The sequence below is a fragment of the Sphaerodactylus townsendi genome, linkage group LG02 (genome assembly GCF_021028975.2).
Source record: "Sphaerodactylus townsendi isolate TG3544 linkage group LG02, MPM_Stown_v2.3, whole genome shotgun sequence".
Lineage (NCBI taxonomy): Eukaryota > Metazoa > Chordata > Lepidosauria > Squamata > Sphaerodactylidae > Sphaerodactylus > Sphaerodactylus townsendi.
In genome coordinates, this window is record NC_059426.1 from 84608956 (window position 1) to 84630931 (window position 21976).

The 21976-nt window shown below is 40.1% G+C and overlaps 1 protein-coding gene and 1 pseudogene across 3 annotated transcripts in view; one reads left to right on the top strand and one right to left on the bottom strand.

Moving 5' to 3' along the window:
- Positions 1-21976, top strand: part of USH1C (USH1 protein network component harmonin) — a 75789-nt gene that overhangs the window by 17063 nt on the left and 36750 nt on the right. For all 3 annotated transcript variants that reach the window (XM_048485341.1, XM_048485342.1, XM_048485343.1), the window contains exons 5-12: positions 5565-5673; positions 6735-6759; positions 7533-7590; positions 13700-13803; positions 14939-15023; positions 15250-15309; positions 16951-17007; positions 20361-20503. In XM_048485341.1, coding sequence (XP_048341298.1) covers positions 5565-5673; positions 6735-6759; positions 7533-7590; positions 13700-13803; positions 14939-15023; positions 15250-15309; positions 16951-17007; positions 20361-20503 — 641 coding nt within the window. The remainder of the gene's footprint in view (positions 1-5564; positions 5674-6734; positions 6760-7532; positions 7591-13699; positions 13804-14938; positions 15024-15249; positions 15310-16950; positions 17008-20360; positions 20504-21976) is intronic.
- Positions 9831-12096, bottom strand: LOC125425815 (annotated as a pseudogene).

Sequence of the window (21976 nt, forward strand, 5' to 3'; positions counted from 1 at the left end):
GCAAAAAATGGGAAGAAATGCAAACAACTTGCTCAGAAACCCAGTTTGAAGCTGTTGGAAGCTCCATCTGATGCAGTCATTCTGCCTAGTGCAGTCTTGGCCTTGAAGCCCCTCAAAGGCACTTAATAGGTTTGGGTTAACAAATGATTCCAGTGCAGCTATAAAAGAATATAGAGGAAGAGAAAATGAATAACTGAAGTACTGAGAAGAACTAAAGGTAGCAAAGCAAAATAACCTCCACAAAAACTGCACCCTTGAAATGAGCCCTTTCTGTCTTGAGATCCCTTTCAAGAAAGAATACCGAGATTATATGTAGCAAGATCTGGTCAAGCCCCCTGGGGCACTAAGGCCCAGACATGAAACAGTGACATGACAGCACCAGGCTCTAAAAGAGATGGCCGAGAAAGATCCCTTTGTGGTGATAAAGATCACAGGAAGGCCTTTAGTCATAGAGATTACTGTACTTGCTCAGTGCATAATGGAAATGGGGAATTCATTTTGTAGAGCACTCACTTATATACACCGTGGCTTCTTCATCTGGAATGCACCAGAATAGCTACCAGTAAAATATTGGGACCAGGCAACAATTTATATACTCATGAACATACTATGCACACTTTTTGTTTAGGTATTCAGTACCAGATATGTTTAATACAAAATATCTCATGAGAAGTTCTTTATAGTAGCTTTTCCCATTCATTCAAATCTGAATTGTTCGGAAAATGTGAGATCATGAGTTAAATCATATTCATAGGCTAGGGAACTATTCACCCTCCGTGGACATAGGCAGGAAGCATATTTAAACAAAAAAAAGTGTATATTCCTAACACCACTTTGTAAAAGCTAGAGTATATCTATTTGTATAAAACTAATAGTAGCAGTTTGCAGCAAATGTTAATCTGTGATGTTAAGGATCAGGCTGAGATACCTTCATAACAGTCTGTATGAGACACTGTTTAAAACCAAGTGAATAAGGGGAGTTGACAGGCAGTTCATTGTTCCAAATTGCTGTCTCATGATAAAGCCAACAGCTTCTGAAATTTCATCCATCTGCATTATTTCACTAAATCTCCACACATTTTCTAAGCTGGAAAAAGTGGTCTGAGAAAAGGCATAATGATCTTCTATCATAATATCAGTTTCTGTCTCTCTCTTTTCTATACCATCCTGATTCATTTCTTTGAACCATGAGAAATGTTGTTTCTGTGCCACTAAAACTGTGAGTGTGTATTTGTATAATATGTGACTGAAACATTTGTGGAGTTGACCTCTTTTTCCTGTGATTTTTCAATTTTTTTCTCAATGGAGAGCGTTTAGTTCTTTCATTTGCTCTCATGCCTTTGAGGATTCTATCGACTGAAAAGGGCTTCAGATTATTATGAATAGCAGAGTGAAAGGAAAGAGGAAAAAAGCAAAAATGTGAAACCAACTTGATTCTGCTGTTTATACTTCCGTTGGTAAAATGAAGTTCCTTTTTGAAAATGTAAAAGTGAAGGAAACATTTAAAGATCAGATAATTTATTTTAGTTCTTTTCAATCATCCAGTCAGTTCTTCAGTCATAACATCATGTTCAACACATTGATACAAGCAGGCGTATAGCCTCCTGCTAAGTGTATGTGTAGAACACTAGGAACATACCACCCAGGTTTGGTGAAGTTTGGTTCAGGGGGACTAAAGTTATGGACCCTCAAAGGTGCAGCCCGCATCTCCTATTACAGTGGTGGCGAACCTTTGGCACTCCAGATGATGGACTACAATTCCCATCAGCCCCTGCCAGCATGGCCTATTGACCATGCTGGCAGGGGCTGATGGGAATTGTAGTCCATAACATCTGGAGTGCCAAAGGTTCGCCACCACGGTCCTATTAGCTCCCATTGGAAACAATGGGGGATGGGGCACCCCTTTTGGGAGTCTATAACTTTGGACTCCCTGAACCAAACCTCATCTAACTTGGGTTGTATCAACAGGAGGGTCTACTGAAAAATCTGTGAAAATTTGGTGCTGCGAGCCTAAAAACTGCACCCCCTGCTGGCCAAAAACTAGAAAAACACTAAAAAATACAGAAAACACACAAATGAACCTGAAATTTTTCCGCCCTCCACTGGGGGGCGCCCGGGGACATAGGGTACCTCATGTCCCCTAGGTAAATACACCCCTGGTGCCACTATGGCAATAAAGAGGGACAAGATCACTGAGAGTGATGGCATAGAAATGCCTGATGGCCAACTCATCAAGTTCAACCATGAGGCAGCTTATAAATACCTGGGCATTTTACAGCTGGATAACATCAAGCATGGGCAAGTCAAGACTGTGGTCAGCAGTGAATACATCCAGAGAATCAGGAAAATTTTGAAATCTAAATTAAACAGCGGGAATACCATCAAGGCTATCAATACTTGGGCCATACCCGTCATCAGGTACACTGCAGGAATCATCAACTGGACACCGGCTGAGTTGGATGCATTGGATAGAAAAACTTGGAAGCTTATGACAGTGTAGCATGCCTTACACCCATGGAGTGATACTGATAGATTATACCTTCCCTGGAGATCTGGTGGCAGAGGCTTACTGCAAGTACAGCAAACAGGGGAGAAACATTCTCTAGCCGTTTATGTGAATAAAAGTCAAGAACAAGCATTGATTGAGGAGAAGAACAGACATTTGCTGAAGACCCAGAAAACCAAATGAGAATACAGAAAAAATGAGGACCAAAAGCAGGCACAACAAAGCTCTGCGTGGCCAATTTCTGGAGAAGATCAAGGATAAGGTGGACAACAAAAAGACCTGGCTGTGGTTAACAACTGGGAGTCTAAAAAAGGAAACGGAATCCCTGATTTTAGCCACTCAAGAGCAAGCCATAAGGACAAATTTGATCAAGGCCAGAATCGAAAAATCCTCGGATGATGCAAAATGCAGATTGTGCAAAGAAGATGAGGAAACTGTAGCTCATGTCCTCAGCTGCTGCAAAAAGATTGACCAGACTGAGTGCAGAGACACGGCTCAGTGACCTAGACGATCCACTGGAATTTGTGCAAGAATTACAACATCAGCTAAGATCTGGTGGGAACATTGTCCAGAGAAAGTATTGTTAAAGCATGTCCTGGGTGGGTCTCTTTCTCACACACACATACAGCTTATTCAACAGAAAAACTTTCAAAATTATTATAACAATCATTATGTTTTGTGATTATGCTAAACCACATCTCATGCAAATACTTTTCATGTATTTCAATATCATTTCAGTGTTCATTAAAAAATAAAAACATGATTGCAATGATCTTATAACATCCATGTCTCCTTTGACCTCTGACCTTCTCCATTTCTGCTTAATACACGTGTTTCGTCACATAGCCCATCTATCTAACTTCTGTAGGTTTTAAACATGAAATACATGCTACTGGATTAATAATACATCTGAGCTGAAGTTATAATTTTTAGAAGATACAAAATCCATTTCTTAATCCCTTATCTCTCCTTTCTTCTAAGAAGCTGCTGTCACCTCTGACCCTGTACCAAGTTGTATCGGCATACCTTTGTTTTAGCAGTCTTTCCCTGCTTGCAGCTTCCTGGCTGCTGGCTATAGACAGAGAACCATCTTGATTTAAATTATATTGGTTGTATAGGCCCCTTATATACTTTAATATCAAATACAATTTTCAGGCATATTCTCCTGTCCCACATACCCTAAAACCCCATTGTGGATTTCCAGAATGGAAATGTTAAAAATGAGAGATAAAAATGAAGAGAAAAACTGGCTGACTTATTGAGTACTGACTAAAACAGGTGCCGAATTTAGTTTCAAGCAAAGAGAGGAAATCTTGATAGATAATGGAAAATGCCATTAGTATACATACCTCCAGCTCAGAAACAATTTCATAGAAGATGAAAAACAAGGGGGGGGGGGCTATGACATCCAATACTGACTTAGATTTAATATACTTTACACACCAAACAAAAATTATTAGCAAAATGTATAAACTGGTATTAAACTTCAAAATGGAAACGTAATTTGTTAAAAGCAATATGATAAAATGGGGAAAGAATTTGGGAAAAAACATTGAGTTACAAAGATGGGAGACTTGTTTCCCTAGAGCAGTTGGCCATGCTGGCAGGGGCTGATGGGAATTGTAGTCCATGAACATCTGGAGAGCCACAGGTTGCAGACCCCTGCTCTAGGGAAACTAGGTATAAGTAATAATATATGTTGTTTAAGACTGCTTTCACTTGTGGACAGATGTAATGTTGTATATCTACTTCTGTTTAAGACATGACAAAGGTGAGGTCAATCTCGCACAAATGTATACTTTTTCTTTTGTTGGCTTATATAGCCCTTTTTTAAAACAATACTGTAATAACACGTTAAATAAAAAATAAAAAGTTAAATTTTAAAAAGAAAAAATAATATATATGATGCTTATGTATTGAAATTATGTTTTAAAAAAGCTTTTGGAGTGCTTTGTTACAAGGAGACGTTTTTGTTCCGCTATACGTTATTAGTAGACTGATTTTTTTGAAGGTGCATTATTTTGGTCCATCTTGAGTGCTAATGTGAAGTGTTTTCCCTATCCACATAGCATTTTGGTACCTCCATACACCTTTTGGCTTTTTCCAGGCTTTGCTGCGATCTTTCCTAGATCTGTATTACAATGATGTTTTTGGAAAGACTGCAGCAGAGCTAAGGTGCCTATCATGTGAAGAGGAAATTGTAAGAGCCCCTGAGGATGGGGCGGTATAAAAAAAATTTAAATAATAAATAAATAAAAATAAATAAATCTTTCCCAGTTCTTGCTCTTTCCCCATGGCTGCCAACTCCCTTACTCCCTTACTTAGAGTTTTACCAATTAGGAAGAAAAAGTTATCTGATAGGCATGTAGTGGGGAATGGGAGCCAATAGAAGGGGTCTGGAGCAGGTAAAATGTAGAAATAACCACCAAGCAGAGGCCCAATTCTAGTGGTAAGAAATGGATGTCAGTGCTGTATAAGACATTCTTGGTGTGTAAGAATAACCAATTTCTTTGAAATGAAAAAAATACATAGCGTAGGATTCATTGTCAAATCTCTACCATCTTGCAAGTGGCATATTTTGTTTTGCTGTCCAGTTGAGACTCCCATATATTGACTTTTCATTGTGGATAATAATTAGAAAAGTAATATAATGCCCCCTACTATTTTAGTAAACTTCCATGTAAAAACATTGTTCTAAAAACCAAGTCCATATTACCAGGATGTATTTACACAGGGTTCATGTAGAACCCTATCTTGGGTGCTGTCTTATGTTTTCCTAGAAAAAGGTACACCATACTATTCCAGCACCTTTAATATTCCTTCCTGCAACAGAAGCCTCCAATTCAATAGTAAAAACAAGCTGGGAGAAATATTACTTGCCGGTAAGTTTGCTAGGGCAAGACAATAGTTTATTTCTCAGCAGGAGTGAAGATAGCATATATATGTAAATTGCTTTGATGTGATTAAGGGGCTGCAATCAGACTGCAAGCTCTTTGATGCCCACCTGCTAAGTTGTACAAGGCATTTAATTTTTTCCTGTTTTGTTTTGTTTGCTTAGGTTGGAGATGAGATAGTTCGAATAAATGGATACTCTATTTCTTCTTGTACTCATGAAGAAGTTATTAATCTTATTCGTACAAAGAAAATTGTGTCCATCAAAGTGAGATGTGAGTAGAACACGATTTTGCAATTTATCACAATGCTGGGCCAAAACAGATCAGACATAGCAAGACGGAAGTTCTACTGGTGAGCAGAAGGTCTGGTCCAGGATTTCAGGTGTAACCTATTCTGGATGGGATTGCCTTCTCCTTGAAGAAACAGGTGTGCAGTCTCAGCACAGATCTACTGCTGGATAAGTAGGTGGCAGTTGTGGCCAGAAGGGACTTTTATCAGCTTTGACTGGTTAGCCAACTGTGGCTTTTCCTGGGTGGAGAATATCTGACCCCTGAGATGCATGCTTGGGAAAAGTGTTCAGAAACTTCAGTTGGTACAGGATGTTGAGTGGAGTGGGTCATAGAGAACATATAATTCTAGTCTTGTTCTGTCTACCAGTTTATTTCTGGGCATAATTAATCTATAATACAGTGTCAGTGACCTCTGGGTTTCATGGAGGGAAGGAGGCTTGTTCTGATAGACATGTAAGCAGGTAATTGCTCTGCTGGGTTGCCGCAGGTCCCAGGACAAAGCTTGGAAAGAGAGGGGCACAGTCGGCAAGAGATATATTGCATGTTTTTTCCTCTTTTCTTTTGAAAGCTAGGGAATGAATTCTTAATAATGATTAAACACTGGGAATAATTTCCTTCCTTGGAAGGGGCACCAAAAGGGTTGAAAATGGAGAGGGATTTGAGAACTGGCTGACAGACAGGGTGAGATAGAGATTGTGAGAAGAAGTAATGTTGCTCAGTGGGAAGAGAGGCTGCTTAGCAAGCAAAGTGCATCATTCAGGCCTCTTTCGCACATGCAGGATAATTCACTTTCAATCCATTTTCAATGCACTTTGCCGCTGGATTTTACTATACAGAATAGCAGAATTCACTTGCAAATGATTGTAACAGAGGATTGAAAGTACATTATTCTGCATGTGCAGAAAGGGTCTCAGTGGTAGGGTGGGATTGATCCACAGGGTGGAACACCAAGTAATGTTTATGCTATTTCATCACAGTTACTTCAGTGGTGTTTAATTAAAACCATCAGTCAGTTATATTAACTGGTTTTTTTTTCAATGCAGATGTCGGCATGATACCTGTCAAAAGGTATGTCTTTTGTCTGAAAGCATGTGACATCTATCACTGCATCTTTTGGAACATTTTGAAGTCTCTACTGACTGGAGTCTGCATACTTTGCAAGCAATACGTTTTTGTGGTTATTGAAGATATAGCTTGGATAACTAACAGAAAATAGTCTTGCTTGTGACTATTTTATATTGGCAAGGTTATATTTCAGCTTTGTTTATTGATTTGGTTTGGAATCTGACAATTTTTATTTTTTTTATTTATTATTTAGACTTTTATACTGCCCCGAGGGGTCTCCGGGCGGTATACAACAACAATGACATCTTCCTATATAATTCTGTGTTAGATTGTTGTTTTTTAAAAAATCAGTCTCCTAAAATGTTTTTATTAAAATGTTTTGTGACCAAAATCCTACAGTTCTAGGCTGCAACCTGACCAACTTGTTGGAAAGTAGTACAAACACTGTGATCTCCCTATCAGTCAAGATCTAACTAACTTCAGTCTGCATTTGTGGCACCATATTAATTTGTATTTTCCCACACTTTACATGTAATCACATGTTTCTAGCCTTCCTATGACAGATGTTGCTCTTCCCCTTGAAGAAGACTCCTTCAAGCTTTGCTGGATGGAGTAGTAGGATATAAGCCATGGCCAAATAAAAAATATAGGTTATTCCACAGTCAGTTTCACTTTACAAGCCAAAGCACTTGGATCTGGGGTATAAAACTAACAATAGTATATTTCTTCCTACAGTTTTCCACACTGTGTATGTAATCATTTTTATTTTCCACTAGCTCTCCTGATGAGCTTCTGAAATGGCAGTTTGTAGACCAGTTTGTGTCAAATCCTGGGGTAAGGTACCCATGCAATTTGAGAAAATACATTTTCTTGGATTAAAATGTCTTTTTAAAAGATTTTAAGAAGACTGCAATGCATTTACTTTTTCACTATAGCATACTGAGCACTGTATTAATGAATCGGCTTTATGTTGAGAATGCAAAATAGAACAAATGTTATGCACTTTGAAATAATTAGTTGTCTTATCCTGAGTCTGACCAGTAATTCACAATTTACCCAGCATGATGTAGTGGCTTAGGAACTGGACCAAATCTGGATTTAAATCATCACTCAGCCATGAAGCTGTATTGTGACTATCTATTGAAGTTAGTGGGCTCAAAAGGCTGTAACTCTGCTTAGGATTGCTGTGTGAATGACTTGGAAGCAGTCACTAGCCTACTTCAGAGGGGAGGAGCTGTAGCTTTGTGTAATAGCATGTGATTTGCATGCCGCGGGTTCCAGTTTCAGCCCCTATCATCTCAAGTTAAAAGAATTCAAGTACAAGGTGTTGAGAGACACAGTTTTGCCTGAGTTCCTGAATAACCACTGCCCATCAGAATGAATGATACTGAGCTAATTATCTGGCTTAATATTGACACTTCTGTACGTTTCAAAAATAAATCAAGTACAGTCAGTGACTGGCAGTGGCATTCAAGAACCTCACATATCAAAATCTTGCCATTAGTATCCTGTTCAATTTTGATTATAATGATGATGTTATCCATTCAGTCATTCTCAAACCTTGGCGACCCAATATGCAAGCTCTTTCCACATTTTTTGATTAAGCAATGCTTCCTTTAGCTGGTTGATGTTCATGCCTGTATCAGCTTTTATGGTATCTGGCCATCATATTCTTTGGCATCCAGGTCTTCTCCCGCCACTGACAAGTCCGAGCATCATAGATTTTTCTAGCGAATTTGATCGCATCACATGACCAAAGTATGTAAGTCTGAGCCTGGTTATTTACCCTTCTAGAGATGTATCTGGTTTTATGCAGCTCAAGACTTCTGCGTTTGTCATCCTAGCTGTCCATGGTATGCACAGTAGCTTTCGCCAACACCACAACTCAAACGCTTCTATTATTCTTCTGTCAGCTTTCTTTGTAGTCCAGCTTTCTCACCCATACATGGCTATGGAGAAGATAATATCTTGGACTAGCCTGTGCTTTGTTTTGATGATGATGTTTCTGCTTTTCCAAATTTTATCCATGCTGAGCATTACACTTCGTCCTAATGCTATTCTCCGCTTTATCTCAGATTACTTCTCCATTACAGTCAATTTTTGAGCCCAGAAAGATGAAGTATTGGACGCACTCAAAGACCTCATTGTCAATGCTAATTTTGGCCCAATCTATACTAGCTGTCATCATGATGTTTGTCTTCTTCACATTGAGATGGAGACCCATTCAGCTTTGATCTTCACTATCAACTGTCTCAGATAGTTCTTGGTCTCTGCAAGCAGTGTTGTGTCATCTGCATAAGGAAGATTGGTGATGTTTCTGCCACCAATTTTCACTCCTGTTTTTGAGTCTTCTAGCTCCAATTTTCGCATGATCACTTCGGCATAGAGGTTGAAAAAGAAGGGTGAGAGAATACAGCCCTGACACCTTTGCCGATTTGGAACCAATCTGTGTCTCCATGTGCCATTCTCACTGTGGCTTCCTGGTTGGTGTAGAGCGACTGCATTAGCTTGATTGGATGTGGCGACACACCTAGCTCTTGCAGGGCTTGCCAAAGCTTATCATGCTCAACACAGTCAAAAGCCTTGCAGTAATCAATGAAGCACATGTAGATGTTCTTCTGGTATTCTCAAACTTTCTCCATGATCCATCGCAAGTTTGCAGTGTGTTCGTGGGTGCCGCGACCGCATCAAAAGCCTGCCTGTACATCAAGGAGTTGGGCTTCAATGATTGGTCTTAGCCTTTCTTGTACTATTTTGAGAAGGATCTCACTTGCATGTGGGATGAGGGCTGTTGTGCGATAATTGGAACAAACGTGGTAATCATTTTTCTTTGGTAAAGGGATGAAGACTGATCTTTTCCAGTCCTGAGGCCACTCAGTGGATTCCCATATTGCCTGGCACAGGGCCATGATGGTTTTAACTGGTACTGGCTGTATTAACTCTTCCGGGATGTTGTCTATACCAGGTGCTTTGTTTTTAGCTAGTTGCTTCATCGCCTTAGCAACTTCTGGCTCCAGGATTGGAGGTTCCAAATCCAGGTTGCCTATTTCATGTCTTGGTGTGGATTTCTGCCTTCAAGAATATAACTCTTTTGTGTATTCTTTCCATCTTTCCTTGATACTAGGATGGTCAATTAGTTCCTTTCCATTCTTGTCTTTGATGTTTTCTTTACGGGCCATGAAAGGTTTTCGTGTCTTCTTGATCTGCGAGAAGAGGCCCCTTGTGTGGCCTTTTAGAAAGTCTTCTTCAATTTTAGGAGTACCTTTAACTAGAATGATTAAGAAATACATGTATATATACAAAACAAGTGTTCAGGTAGATGGCAATCATGGTAAAAGAATCAGTATATAGAGGCAGCTAAGGAGGAGGACTGACTGAAGACATGGAAGACAACAGCGTTGGGGGCTGGGTAGCTAGTGCAGGTGGGAACAGGCTGGCCTGGAAAGGGTTTCCTGTGGAGGATGGCTGTGGCCAGGCATTTGGAGGAGAAACACTCACCGGCTGACCCCAGACATCAGGAGCCGGAGGCTGGGTTGGGGCTCCTAGGGATGCCCGCTGATTCCAGCTATGAACTTGTGGAGTAGTGCCGAATCTGAGAAGTTGAGGAAAGTTTGCTGGCTGAGCACTCAGAACAGGTCTAGGAAATACTAACATGGGCTGGTTGGAGACAGTAGATGAGGACCCCCATCCTGGCATTGGGGAAGTTGCTGTAGGCAAGCCACCTAGTCCAGGCATAGGAGCTCCTGCAGGAGCACTAGATTTGAAGAAGTCCAAAGGGCTGGTTTGCACTGGTGATGGTTGGACTGTAGCAGTAGTCAAGGTCTTTGTTGTGGGAACACTAGGAGCAAAAAAGTCTGATCCAAATAAGTCATTAGATGGACTCTTAACAGTCCTCTTTCCTCTTCCTGCCTTGATATTTTGTGGAGGCGGACTAATGGTTATCGAGTCATGAGCTGTCAACTGGATGCTGCTGTCGGAGTCCAGCCATAATCCATTTTGCATGGATAATCATTTGAAAGGGCTCTCTGTGAATACGTTTGGTGGGGATTGGGCAATGAAGCCATTCTGTTCTCTCTCCAGCACCCTGTTGGGAGTCCTCATTGCTACCTGAGCTGGTTTACTGTCCAGCCCCCACTGACTGGCCTGTAAGTCCTGCTTGCCAGTTCAGTTGGAAATCTGATCGGACTGTTTCCCAAAGTAGTCTACGTCACCATTCACACTACTGTTAAAAGTTGTACTTGCCATCTTCTGATTGAAAGGTTTTAAAGAATCAAGGTGTGCCAATTGGTCAGATTGTATGAAAGGATCATCAGGAAAAGAGTCAAGGTTGGGAGTAGGGGAAAAAAGCTGAGATTTGCAGAGGAAGCATTTTCAGGCAAGAAGGATGGTGGTGGTTTTGGCTGTGAGAGAGAAGGTGTGATGTCTATTTTATTCAAGAAAAGATCATCCTCTTTGACAGAAGTTGGAGGGGCCTAAATTTCATCATTTAAATCCACTAACAGGGCCTCTTTATCCTCCTCTGTGGGAGTATTTAGGTCAGGAGGAGTCGACATGTCTCCAAATAGATCCATCTGATCAATACCCTGCTTTACTTTGCCAGCTTGATCAGTTGAATCATCGCTGTCATTCTCTGCTGTCTTATTAGCTTCTTCATTCTTTCTCTTGTCCTCCTCTTCCTTTTTCTTCATATTATAGATTACCTGAAATAGATCCTTCAGATCTACAACTAACGGCTCAGCCTGCTGTGCTGTTTTGATGGCAAAAAATTGATGCTTCCCTTCTCCTCCATAAACAAATCCAAAGGCATGACTGTCTGTCACATCCCAAGCAATAAAGGAGATTTTGTTGACTGGATGCTCGTGCTCAATAATTCCAGTCTTCTCATCTATGATCTTAATCCCAGAAAGGGAGATGTTCACCCATATTTTCTGCTTGAGAACGAACTGCCATTGCCATTCCCTTATGCTTCATCATTGAATCTTGGCTCATCTTATCTCCTCTTGCTTCTAGAACAGTGGTGGCGAACCTTTGGCACTCCAGATGTTATGGACTACAATTCCCATCAGCCCCTGCCAGCATGGCCAATTGTAGGGGCTGATGGGAATTGTAGTCCATAACATCTGGAGTGCCAAAGGTTCGCCACCACTGTTCTAGAACATCATCAATGCAAATCAATTTGGCCTTGTATCTCATATCATTGCCTTGAAATCTAGCCAAGAGGAATTTGTCAGTCTTCTCAGACCCCTTCTTTTTCTCCTTCTTGGATTGTTGTGTTTTCACAGGTGCCTGCTGCTGGGCAGGCTTACTGTTCACACCTGTTGTTTCTACTTCGTTTGACATGATAAGACAGAAGCCAACTTCACAACTCCAGGAGCATTCAAGAATTCTTCACTCAGTATGCCACTGGAATGTGAGGGCTCCTTAATGCACAGGCATAATCTTACAAGGCTGGATCCCTCGTGGCTTGGTGCATGATCCTTCCTCTGCAGCTGGTGAATGAGCTTTTAAATCTGCCGTGGCCAGCCACTCACAGCGCAGGGGATGGTTTCAATCATAGGCTGGCAGCTGAGTGCTCAACTGACTGATCTTAGTCCAGTCATGCACTCTCACACTTGATCATGGGAAGTATTTGGATGGGAGGCCTCCAAGGAATACCAGGGGCAGAGGTGGGCAATGGCAAACCGCCTCTGAATGTATCCTGCTTTGAATGTATCCTGCCTTGAAAATCTTACAGGGTCAGCTGTGACTTGATGGCAAAAAAGAAATCCAACCTGAGGAGATATGGGGAGAGAGAGAAAAAGAGGCCGAGAGTAGATTAAAGAGAAAGGGATGGGGGAAAAGGAAAGGTTTAAAAAAATTGCTTGGTACTGAAGCATGAGTGGTGTCTATTCAGGAACCAAATATTGGGGGAAGGTGGGGGGGTTGAAAGACTAGCCAGAAGCCAAGGGCTTTGGATTCTGTATTTAATAATAGTTTTGTGAGCTTTCTAGTCATGTCTTTGGGAGGGGAAAATCTCTAAAGATGTTGCAAGGTAAGGGGGCAGGAGATAGTGATGTATTTGTTAATTAAATCAAGAAGGAGATTAAATTATGCAATCTGATTAAATCAATTTCTTCCTGAATGTTTACTGGTTCACAAACTCCAGACATTCAGAATAGTTGTTGCACAGGGTGATTGCAGCAGGTCACAAGACTGCCAGCAAGCATTTCTTGGTGATGTACGTTTTTACATGCAATTTGGGTACCTGATCATTAAATTTGACATGTGCTTTTACTCTATTTTCACTCAAATAAAAGGTGTTTTCACCATGCTGCCTTATCTGTGTATAGGGTCTATATAAGATACATAAGATGTGGATGTCTGCTAACAGTCATATCACAGTCCTGTCATGACTAGTAATATGTTCAAAGCAGGGTTTTTTGACATTGTTGAGCCTGTGGGTACTTTCAGAATTTTTAGAAAGAGCAGTGGGCACTACCACCAAGTGGCTGTCATGGAGGACAGTGTGTGTTAAGTGCCATTAAGTCACTTCTGACTTGTGGCAACAGTACCTATTGCAAAATGGCTACTAGAGGGGCAATAAAAAATGTTGGGAATTCAAGCCAAGTAACATCATATTATAGGCAACAATTTCCAAATGAAAGCTCTCTGCAAACCCAAAACTAATCCTCCTAAACTCTTCTGAAGACTTCTACTGCTTCAATAAGTTGGAGAAAACCCAGGATTGTTTCCTTGCTTCAGAGAAACTAGTAGGTGCCAGGAAACACAAAAATGAATAACATGGAATCAATGAGTACTATGCTAGTGGGTCACTGATCTAATTTTTAGTGCTGTTCTGTGAAACATTTGCTTAGATAATGATGAAGGGCAAAAAATACTATTTTTTAGCCAATGTGCAATAATACTTCAGAACTGCTTATAGCCTCTCTTTTTCTCATTTTAGGAAGGCAAAGGCAGTGTTGCAGGACTTGCATCATCTGGAGGAAAAAGCCATAGAGAAAAGAAAGTTTTCATCAGTTTGATTGGTACAAAAGGCATGGGATGCAGGTGGACAAATAAACATTTTCACTCTTGTTACTCCTCATTCTTTTTTTCCATTGTAGGAAAATGTAATGGGGATAATCCAACCCAAGTTTAGTATTTTCAAGTCCCATTAATAACAGTATTAGAGAGCTTACTTTACCTTTTCATTAAAATCTGTGGGTTTTCTAGCTCTTTTGGCTGGACCATACAAAATGTAATTACATTAATGCAGATGTCTGTGCTGAAAACAGAAAAAAATACAGACTTTATTTGCCTGTCTTGAGTCTTTTGAATGTGGAAAGTTAGGCAACTGTAGAGAAGTGATACTGTGAGCCACCTATACAGAATCACTGGACAAAGTACTCATCATTACTGAAAACTGACTGACTTGATCACTTCAGTACAAAATTCACATCTTTTCCAGTGAACTGAGGAAGTTCAACTCTGAGCCTTTTAATCTCCACATTCAGTGGGAATGAACCTCAGGCAAAGGATTTATGTCATATTGCTCTTCATGTGACATGTAATCAAATGTTTTGTATAGTGATAGGATATTGGTACTGGCAGATTGATATAGATATAGTGACATCAAGAAAGCTTAGATGAAATGTTCCAGTTGTGCTTCAGATCTATATAGGTTGTCATTGCAAAAGAGCATGCCTTCATAGAAGGCAACAAACCTTCTACACTGGGATATTCTGTACAGAATTCCATTACACCTGCATTTCCCCCTATGCCACTAGTGAGTTTTTTACCTGGTTTATTTACTGGTACTACTTGTATTGCTATAGTATATTAACACTATAACAGTATATTTACCAATTTATAATATAGCTGGCAAAAAATTCCATGGACAGAGGGAAAATGGTAGATGTCACTTTTCTCAAATCTACTCTGGGTGTGATCTTTCAAGAAAGATCGTGTCAAACCAAAGCAGTTGAGCTGAGGAAAACCAAGAAAGTGGATCAATGTAGTGGAGAATCCCCCCTCCAAAAAATAGTGCAGTTGGGGTGTGTCATGGAGTAAAGCCTTCATGTAGAAGCAACCTCAGGCTCATCATTCTGAAAGGGGAATACATTCTGTTTGTGTTATGCCAAGATCATAATAAAGATTTTTTTCTTAAATACTGTATAATGTAATTTGTTGTTGTTTATTCTAGTATTTCCAGTGGTCCTACACAAAAACCAGGCATTTTTATAAGTAATGTTAAGCCACATTCTCTATCTGCGGAAGTTGGATTAGAGGTGAGTAGAAATGTACACCAGCCCATTTGGTTGTAGGATAGTTTTTATTTTGAATCCATATTGATAGTTGTCCTTCAATAATTAGATCAACCAAATACAGTGATATTGCTCAGAAGTCCAAGCAGAAACACAAAACATTAGAAGATTAATAATTGAATATATTATAACAAGCAAAATAAGTATATTACAACTCATATCTTTTGTTTGTTTGCTTGCTTACTCTTAGGTTGGTGATCAAATTGTTGAAGTAAACGGAATGGACTTTTCAAATGTGAATCACAAAGAGGTAATTAGGATAATTTATCCTCATCCTAGTAGTCTTAAACAAAATTAATATTCCACTGAGATCTCTGGATGACATATTGTTCATAAATGTGAAGAATAAAATTTGTAGGAATACAATTTGATTGTTAGCCTATGCATGCTTACAGCAAGCTTTAAGATTATGTTTTTCTAAAATGTTTGGGTTGACTTTGGGTGATGTAAGGAAGGGCCAAAAGGAAACCTTAGGAGCAGCAGTGGCATAGTGGTTAAGAGCAGGTGCACTCTAATCTGGAGAACTGGATTTGATTCCCCACTCTGCCACTTGAGCTGTGGAGGCTTATCTGGGGAACTAGATTAGCCTGTGCACTCCAACTCATGCCAGCTGGGTGACCTTTGACTAGTCACAGCTCTGCAGAGCTCTCTCAGCCCCACCCACCTAACAGGGTGTTTGTTGTTGGGGGGGGGGGGAAGGGAAAGGAGATTGTAAGCCTCTTTGAGTCTCCTTACAGGAGAGAAAAAGGGGATATAAATCCAAACTCTTCTTCTAAGCCTGGTGGCCCATGATTACTCTCAGGTAGGTATTGCAGAGCATGGGAAACAAAATTAAGTCTTGAGGAACTACAAAGGACATAATCTTCTGAGACTTGCAGAGCCACTTCCAATTCTACAAGATACACTGACGAATACCATGACTGATGATATGAACTAATTAAGTAAAGACATTTTTATGGTCTCCTTGAGCAAAAGGTTCCTTAAGAGTCCCACAGTAACATCAAAAAGCAATTAGAAAGCATCAGTAAAAGCAAATACAAAATCCATAAATGCAATAGCATGCAACATTAAAACAGTCTAACAATAAAATAAACCAGAGGATTGAAAATAATATTTCTTATTTATAGCTAAAGACTGGAAAAATATAAATGTCTTTATTTGGTTGCTTTATCTGTCTGTTCTCTTTCAGGCACCTTAACCCATGATGATAAAACTTTGGCCCAGACTACAACTCATGCCATCTGGGTTGTAGTTCAAACTGGGCATATGTTGTCTGCAGGCGTTCTTTCTCCACCCCTGTACTTTTGAAGTGTAGAAACAGCCATTGGGAACTGTTTCTGCCCTTGAAAAGGCGTTGGTGGGGAAGGACAAGAGCTGCTAGGGTCACTGTGCCACATAACTAATCTGGATCAAGGCCTTTTAGCAATTTTTAATGAGCTATTATTCTTTCAAAATGGCATTGGCAGCCACAGGATGAACCCAAACCCTACCATCACTTGTAGTTTGGCCCTACGGTTAAGTTGAAAGCTGCGCTGTTTGAATAGTAAAAGCAACAATATGTTGCAACATTACAGCTTTGTGCCATTGGCCTGGCATCTTGAAACCATTAAGAATGTTAGTTCAGTAGCGTTAGTTAGCAGTTCTGGGCTGACCACAGCTTGTATTACTATAACTGGGCACAGAGAATGAGCATGGTAGCAGAGGGATTGAAAACAGCTTTCTAACATCATAGGGCTATCTACATTGATGTTATTCTCAAAGTTTATAATCGAACAGTAGCTTACTTCACTGACCAAAGAAAAGATGCCATCACATTAGTGCTAAGTACTGTTGTAACAATTCCTATTGTAATGTCTGTGTATAAAATTGATTCCTCTTTTTTTTTTTTTAGGCTGTGAAGGTGTTGAAAAGCAGTCCAACTCTGACTGTCACTGTTGTAACAGCCGCTGTAAGTATTAATCTCATAACAATAAACAAAAGTTCCGTAAAAATCTGAAAAGCAACTGTATGTAGCAGTAAAAGGATGAAATACATGCTGATCCAAATATACATGTCCTAGGAGGAGTTCCACTAGTCATTGAAAGTTGCGACTATGAATGGGAAACATCTATACTCTCACTCTTGTTTCTCTGATCTTTGTCAAACTCAGTGTTCTTGGGTTTAGGAGTCTAAACAGGTCTACCCAGAAAACTGATTTTATTGTTTGGGGCTTATTCCCAGGAAAGTGTAATTAAAATTGCACTTAAGCAATCCTTGACATCTGCATTTCAACTTTAATAGACATAAATGGTTCACTAATCTTTACCTTGACCTGGTTGAGGTTTACTGTGCATGTTATATATTTAAGAGAATATCTGACATATTTCAATGGACTAAAATGTAATTAAACTGGAATATAAATAAAAACTACTTGGGGCATGTCCAAAAAACCCTCACAACACTTCAGAAAAAAAGAGTTGTTGTTATTCTTGTATAATTCATTAAAACAGTCATTGGCCAGCATAACAACACTGTGTGAAAAAACTGTTCATGTTTGTCTGGTTCTGCGCATGTGTGTAGGCGAGTCACAGTAGAATAGAATCTTTCTTCCTTTCTTCTCTAGCTGAAAAGAAGGCACTCACTCCCCACCCCCCACAGCTGAAGGTGGGAAGTATTCCCATCCGAAGTCACATGAGGGGAGAGGGAGGAGTGCCTTTCTCTCAGCTCTTCTTTTGCTGCCATGATGAAAGAAAATCTTTTCTCTAGCTCCCAGTCTTTGCTGACTGGAAAAAGGTAGTTCCTTGATGCCTAAGGCCAGTGGGGTACCGCCCACAGGGACATGGGGTGGGGGTAGATGACCCTGGGCGCTGGACATTTTGTCACATGGGGGGCACAAAATCACCCCCACACTTCTCCTCTGACAAAGGGGATTCAAAGGCAAACATTTAGGGGCTCCTTTTCTTCTGCCTTCTGAGGCAAAAGCTCTCAATCTTCACTCTCCCTTGAAGCCATTGGTTCCATCTTCCTCAAAAGCTCAGTGTCCTGATCAGCATTCTCCTTCTCATTGTTCAAGACCCCATTCTCCTGGTTCTGATCGGCATTGATTGCCAGGTGATGTTGCCTCTCATCACCAGACTCCATCTCTTCTGATCTCTTCTTGGTGCCAATCTTCGTCTCAGTGTTGATCTTCGTCTGGGCATTGATCGACTTCACAGCATTGAGCAACTTCTCACCATCAATCTAATTTGTTTCCCATTATAAACTGTCTGCAGCCCAGAGGCGTAGCTAGGGAAAATAGAGCCCGGTACAAAATCTTTTTGCGCCCCCCCCCCATGGGCAGCCGCTGTGATGCTGGACTCCCCCCCCCAAACAGCATCACTTTTAATGGTGTTTAAATTAGAGAGCCCAGATTCTCCTTTTAAATCCACCTTAAAGGGAGAATCTGGAGTTTCCAGTTAAAACAGCATTGAAAGTGATGCTGTTTCAGGGTGGATTCTCCCCCACCCTGAAACAGCATCACTTTCAATGTTTAAACTGGGGACCTCAGATACTCCCATTAAATCCATGCCAAAGGGGGTGGATTTAAAAAGAGAATCTGGGTAAATTTGGAGGGTGCCTGCTGTCAGGGGTGCAATTGTTAAGCTAGCAACACCAAACTTTCAGGGTATCTTTAGGAGACTCTCCTGATGACACCACTTAGGTTTGGTGAAGTTTGGTTCAGGGGGTCAAAAGTTATGGACCCTCAAAGGTATAGCCCCCATCTCCTATTAGCTCCCATTGGAAACATGGGGAATGAGGGCACTCCCTTTGGGAGTCCATAACTTTGGACTCCCTGAGCCAAACCTCGGCTAACTTGGGTTGTATCATCAGGAGAGTCTCCCGTAAAGTCTCTGAAATTTTGGTGCTGCTAGCCTAAAAACTGCACCCCCTGCAGGCCAAAAACTGAAAAACACTAAAAAATTGAAAACACACACACACGAACCTGCAATTTTTGCACCCCCACAAGGGGGTGTCTGGTGCAATGTGCACCCCCTGGTCCCCTGGTAGCTTCACCTCTGCTGCTGCAGCAGCAGCCTTCTCCTCTTAGTTCTGTGCACAAGAATTTAGCTTCATTACTTATTTCAAAATAATTATGGAGCAACTTGGAAGAAGATTCAAGAACAGAGGAAAGGCAGGAGAGAAAGTCAAGGTATAAATCCAAACTCATCTTGTACTGACGCCCTGTAAATGTTTGTCAATAATTTTCATCTGGCAAATTCTTTTACCAGCCTTTCCACATGCGTGTTTTCAGCGAACATTATTTCAAATGAATAAGAAAAAACACTAGTTTGAATAACCTAATTTCTATTTGGATCTTTGCTTATATCATTGGCTAAGAATAATATCACTGAATGCTTTGTTCACACTACTCAGTGTGAAGACAAGCAGTAGCATGAAAATAGAAGTGAGGCTACCGCAAGTGAAATTTTGTGTATGTCTTGCAAACAACAAGATTGAGCCTCAAGTCTGTTACATAAATCAGTGAAAAGTTTCCTGTTTTAAAGCTGAAACATGTCATACATTCAAATTATAATAGGCACATGAAATGTACATTTGGTCTTTTTGTTAACAATTTCGGTCTTCAGGCTTCTAGCCTCCCTCCCTAAATATGCCAAAATTTGAAACTTGGAATGTTTTCAACATTTGCCATTTGGATTTTAATCCTCTAAAAATTATTATTGCTATTTTACATTATATGTAACAGTTATGGATATTTTATCAGTACATTATATTTATGAAATTGATAGTTATATATTTTTATATAAAAATTCACCAGATTTCTTTGAAAACCATAAACATACAAACTATAAAATAGCTATGTTGATAAATTTCAAGATGAAAGTGATGTTTATCATGTAGAAAAAGTAGAAAAAGTAGAAAAGGAGCTGCGTGGCATAGTGGTTAAGTGCTTGAACTGCCACTCACACTGTCAGGAGTTCGAACCCCCTGTGGGTCAGATATCCTGGCAGCTGGCGCATGGTCAACTCAGCCATCCATCCATTCCTTGGTCGGTAAATGAGTACCTAGCTCATAGCTAGGGGGTAAAGAATAGCCGGGGAAAGCAATGGCAAACTACCTCACAAAAACGGCTTGCCTATGAAATCACTGCTTGCAGTGGTACTCCAGGGTTGAACACGACTGAAGGGGAAACTTTACTTTACCTTTAGAAAAAGTATGGTGTTTATACAGACATTCAGTGTGGGAAAGAATGCCATGAACATTTGGCATTATGGGGATTCATGGAATGATTTGCTAGTAAAATATAATTAATATGGTTTTTAGGGAAGAGAATTGTTTATGACTGAAGAGGAGAAGCAACGAGAAGAGTACCAGCATGAGATGGAACGCCAAGAGCTGATGCGTCAAAAGCGGCTTGCACTAGAGACCAATAAAATTGTGAAAGAACAGCAAGAAAAAGAGAGATTGTAAGAGCTTGTGATAAACATGATCTGATAAATTAAATGTTTGTATTGGCCACTGTTTCAAGCTTAATTGTTTTCTGTCAGAGAATTTGGAGTGTGGAAATGTCTGCAACATTAACTTGTACGGTATTTAGGTATAGTGTCTTAATAAATGGTAGGGTTAAAACTTAATTTTGAATAGTATAGTATCAAACAGTCAGTGATAGTTCAGTGTGGAGAGAAAGAAGATGAGGCAAGGGAGATCTGGAAATCTTTTCTCCTTCATTATGTTCTGATACCTTATTAGCTATTAATACTAAATAGGAAAAAATCTTTAAATATTATACCTTTGTGGCAGTTTGCTAGACAAGCTTTCAACAATGGCTTTTGCATCAATGTTAATAAATTAGCTTGATGAATAAAACATCTCCAATCCTAGACTGTTCTATAAGCACTCTCTGCAAATGTTTGTCAGACTTTAACCTGAGACCTACTGTGAGGGACCTGAAAGGATCCACACTGCTTTCTATGATTTTTGGGACCCTGTTTAAAACTGTAAACTTTCCCTTCAGTTACCAAATGTTCTTAAAGTAGCAGGTATTTAAGGCTTTGGGTTCGCTGCTGTGGGATATGTTGTATAATAAGAGTGCTGATCTGAACTCCTCTGAGCTTCCCTCAACATTGGACATGTGTGCACTTGTGGTCTCCTTTGCATTGAGCATACATTTCCTTTGGGCTGGATTCTCCATAATGTACTCATTTCATCCTTTCCCAAATGCACCATACTTCAGAACAGAGAGTCTCCATAGTTTCCCAAATGTCTGAAAGTATGACTTTTCCTCTCCTTTTGCAGGGAAAGCAAAGGAAGTCAGCATGCATTTCATTTTTATCAGGAGTTTTTTTGCTCATTCCAGCCTTCTTCAATCCAACCGACAGCAATTCCGAGAGATTTAAAGACTTTTCTTTTTTTCTTTTTTTAATTTTGACACTGCTGATCTATCACTGGAGCAATAAATCTCTGAAATTGACACAAAATTTAAAGAGTCTAGCAAAGTGACACTAGACCCTCGATGGCACATACATACACAAAAAAACAAAGGTGGCAGGCAACCTCCCCAGTTAGAGTTTTACAGAAAGAATAAATAGGCAAAATGATGGCTTGGCTTCTCTGGGGGCACTTCTCAGCAGTAGAATACCTTTTTAACAAAAAAAACCCCTTTTAACTGCATACAAAAAGGGTCATTCACTCCCCCTTCTGAAAGGAATGTGCATGCTTGGAGCAGCACTGCCATAAGCTCAGCTGAGTGGCTGTTTTTTCCTCTTGAGACAGGACTACCTCTTGTCCTTCACATCACACCTAGTTACTTTTTTCAAGGATGCCCAGGAATTCTGATTTGCTTCATTTCTTGATTTCACACTCCAGTACTAATTTGGAGTTCTCCAAGCACATATTTTTTCTGTAGTGAAGTGTAGGGGAGATGGAAATTGTCATTTTAA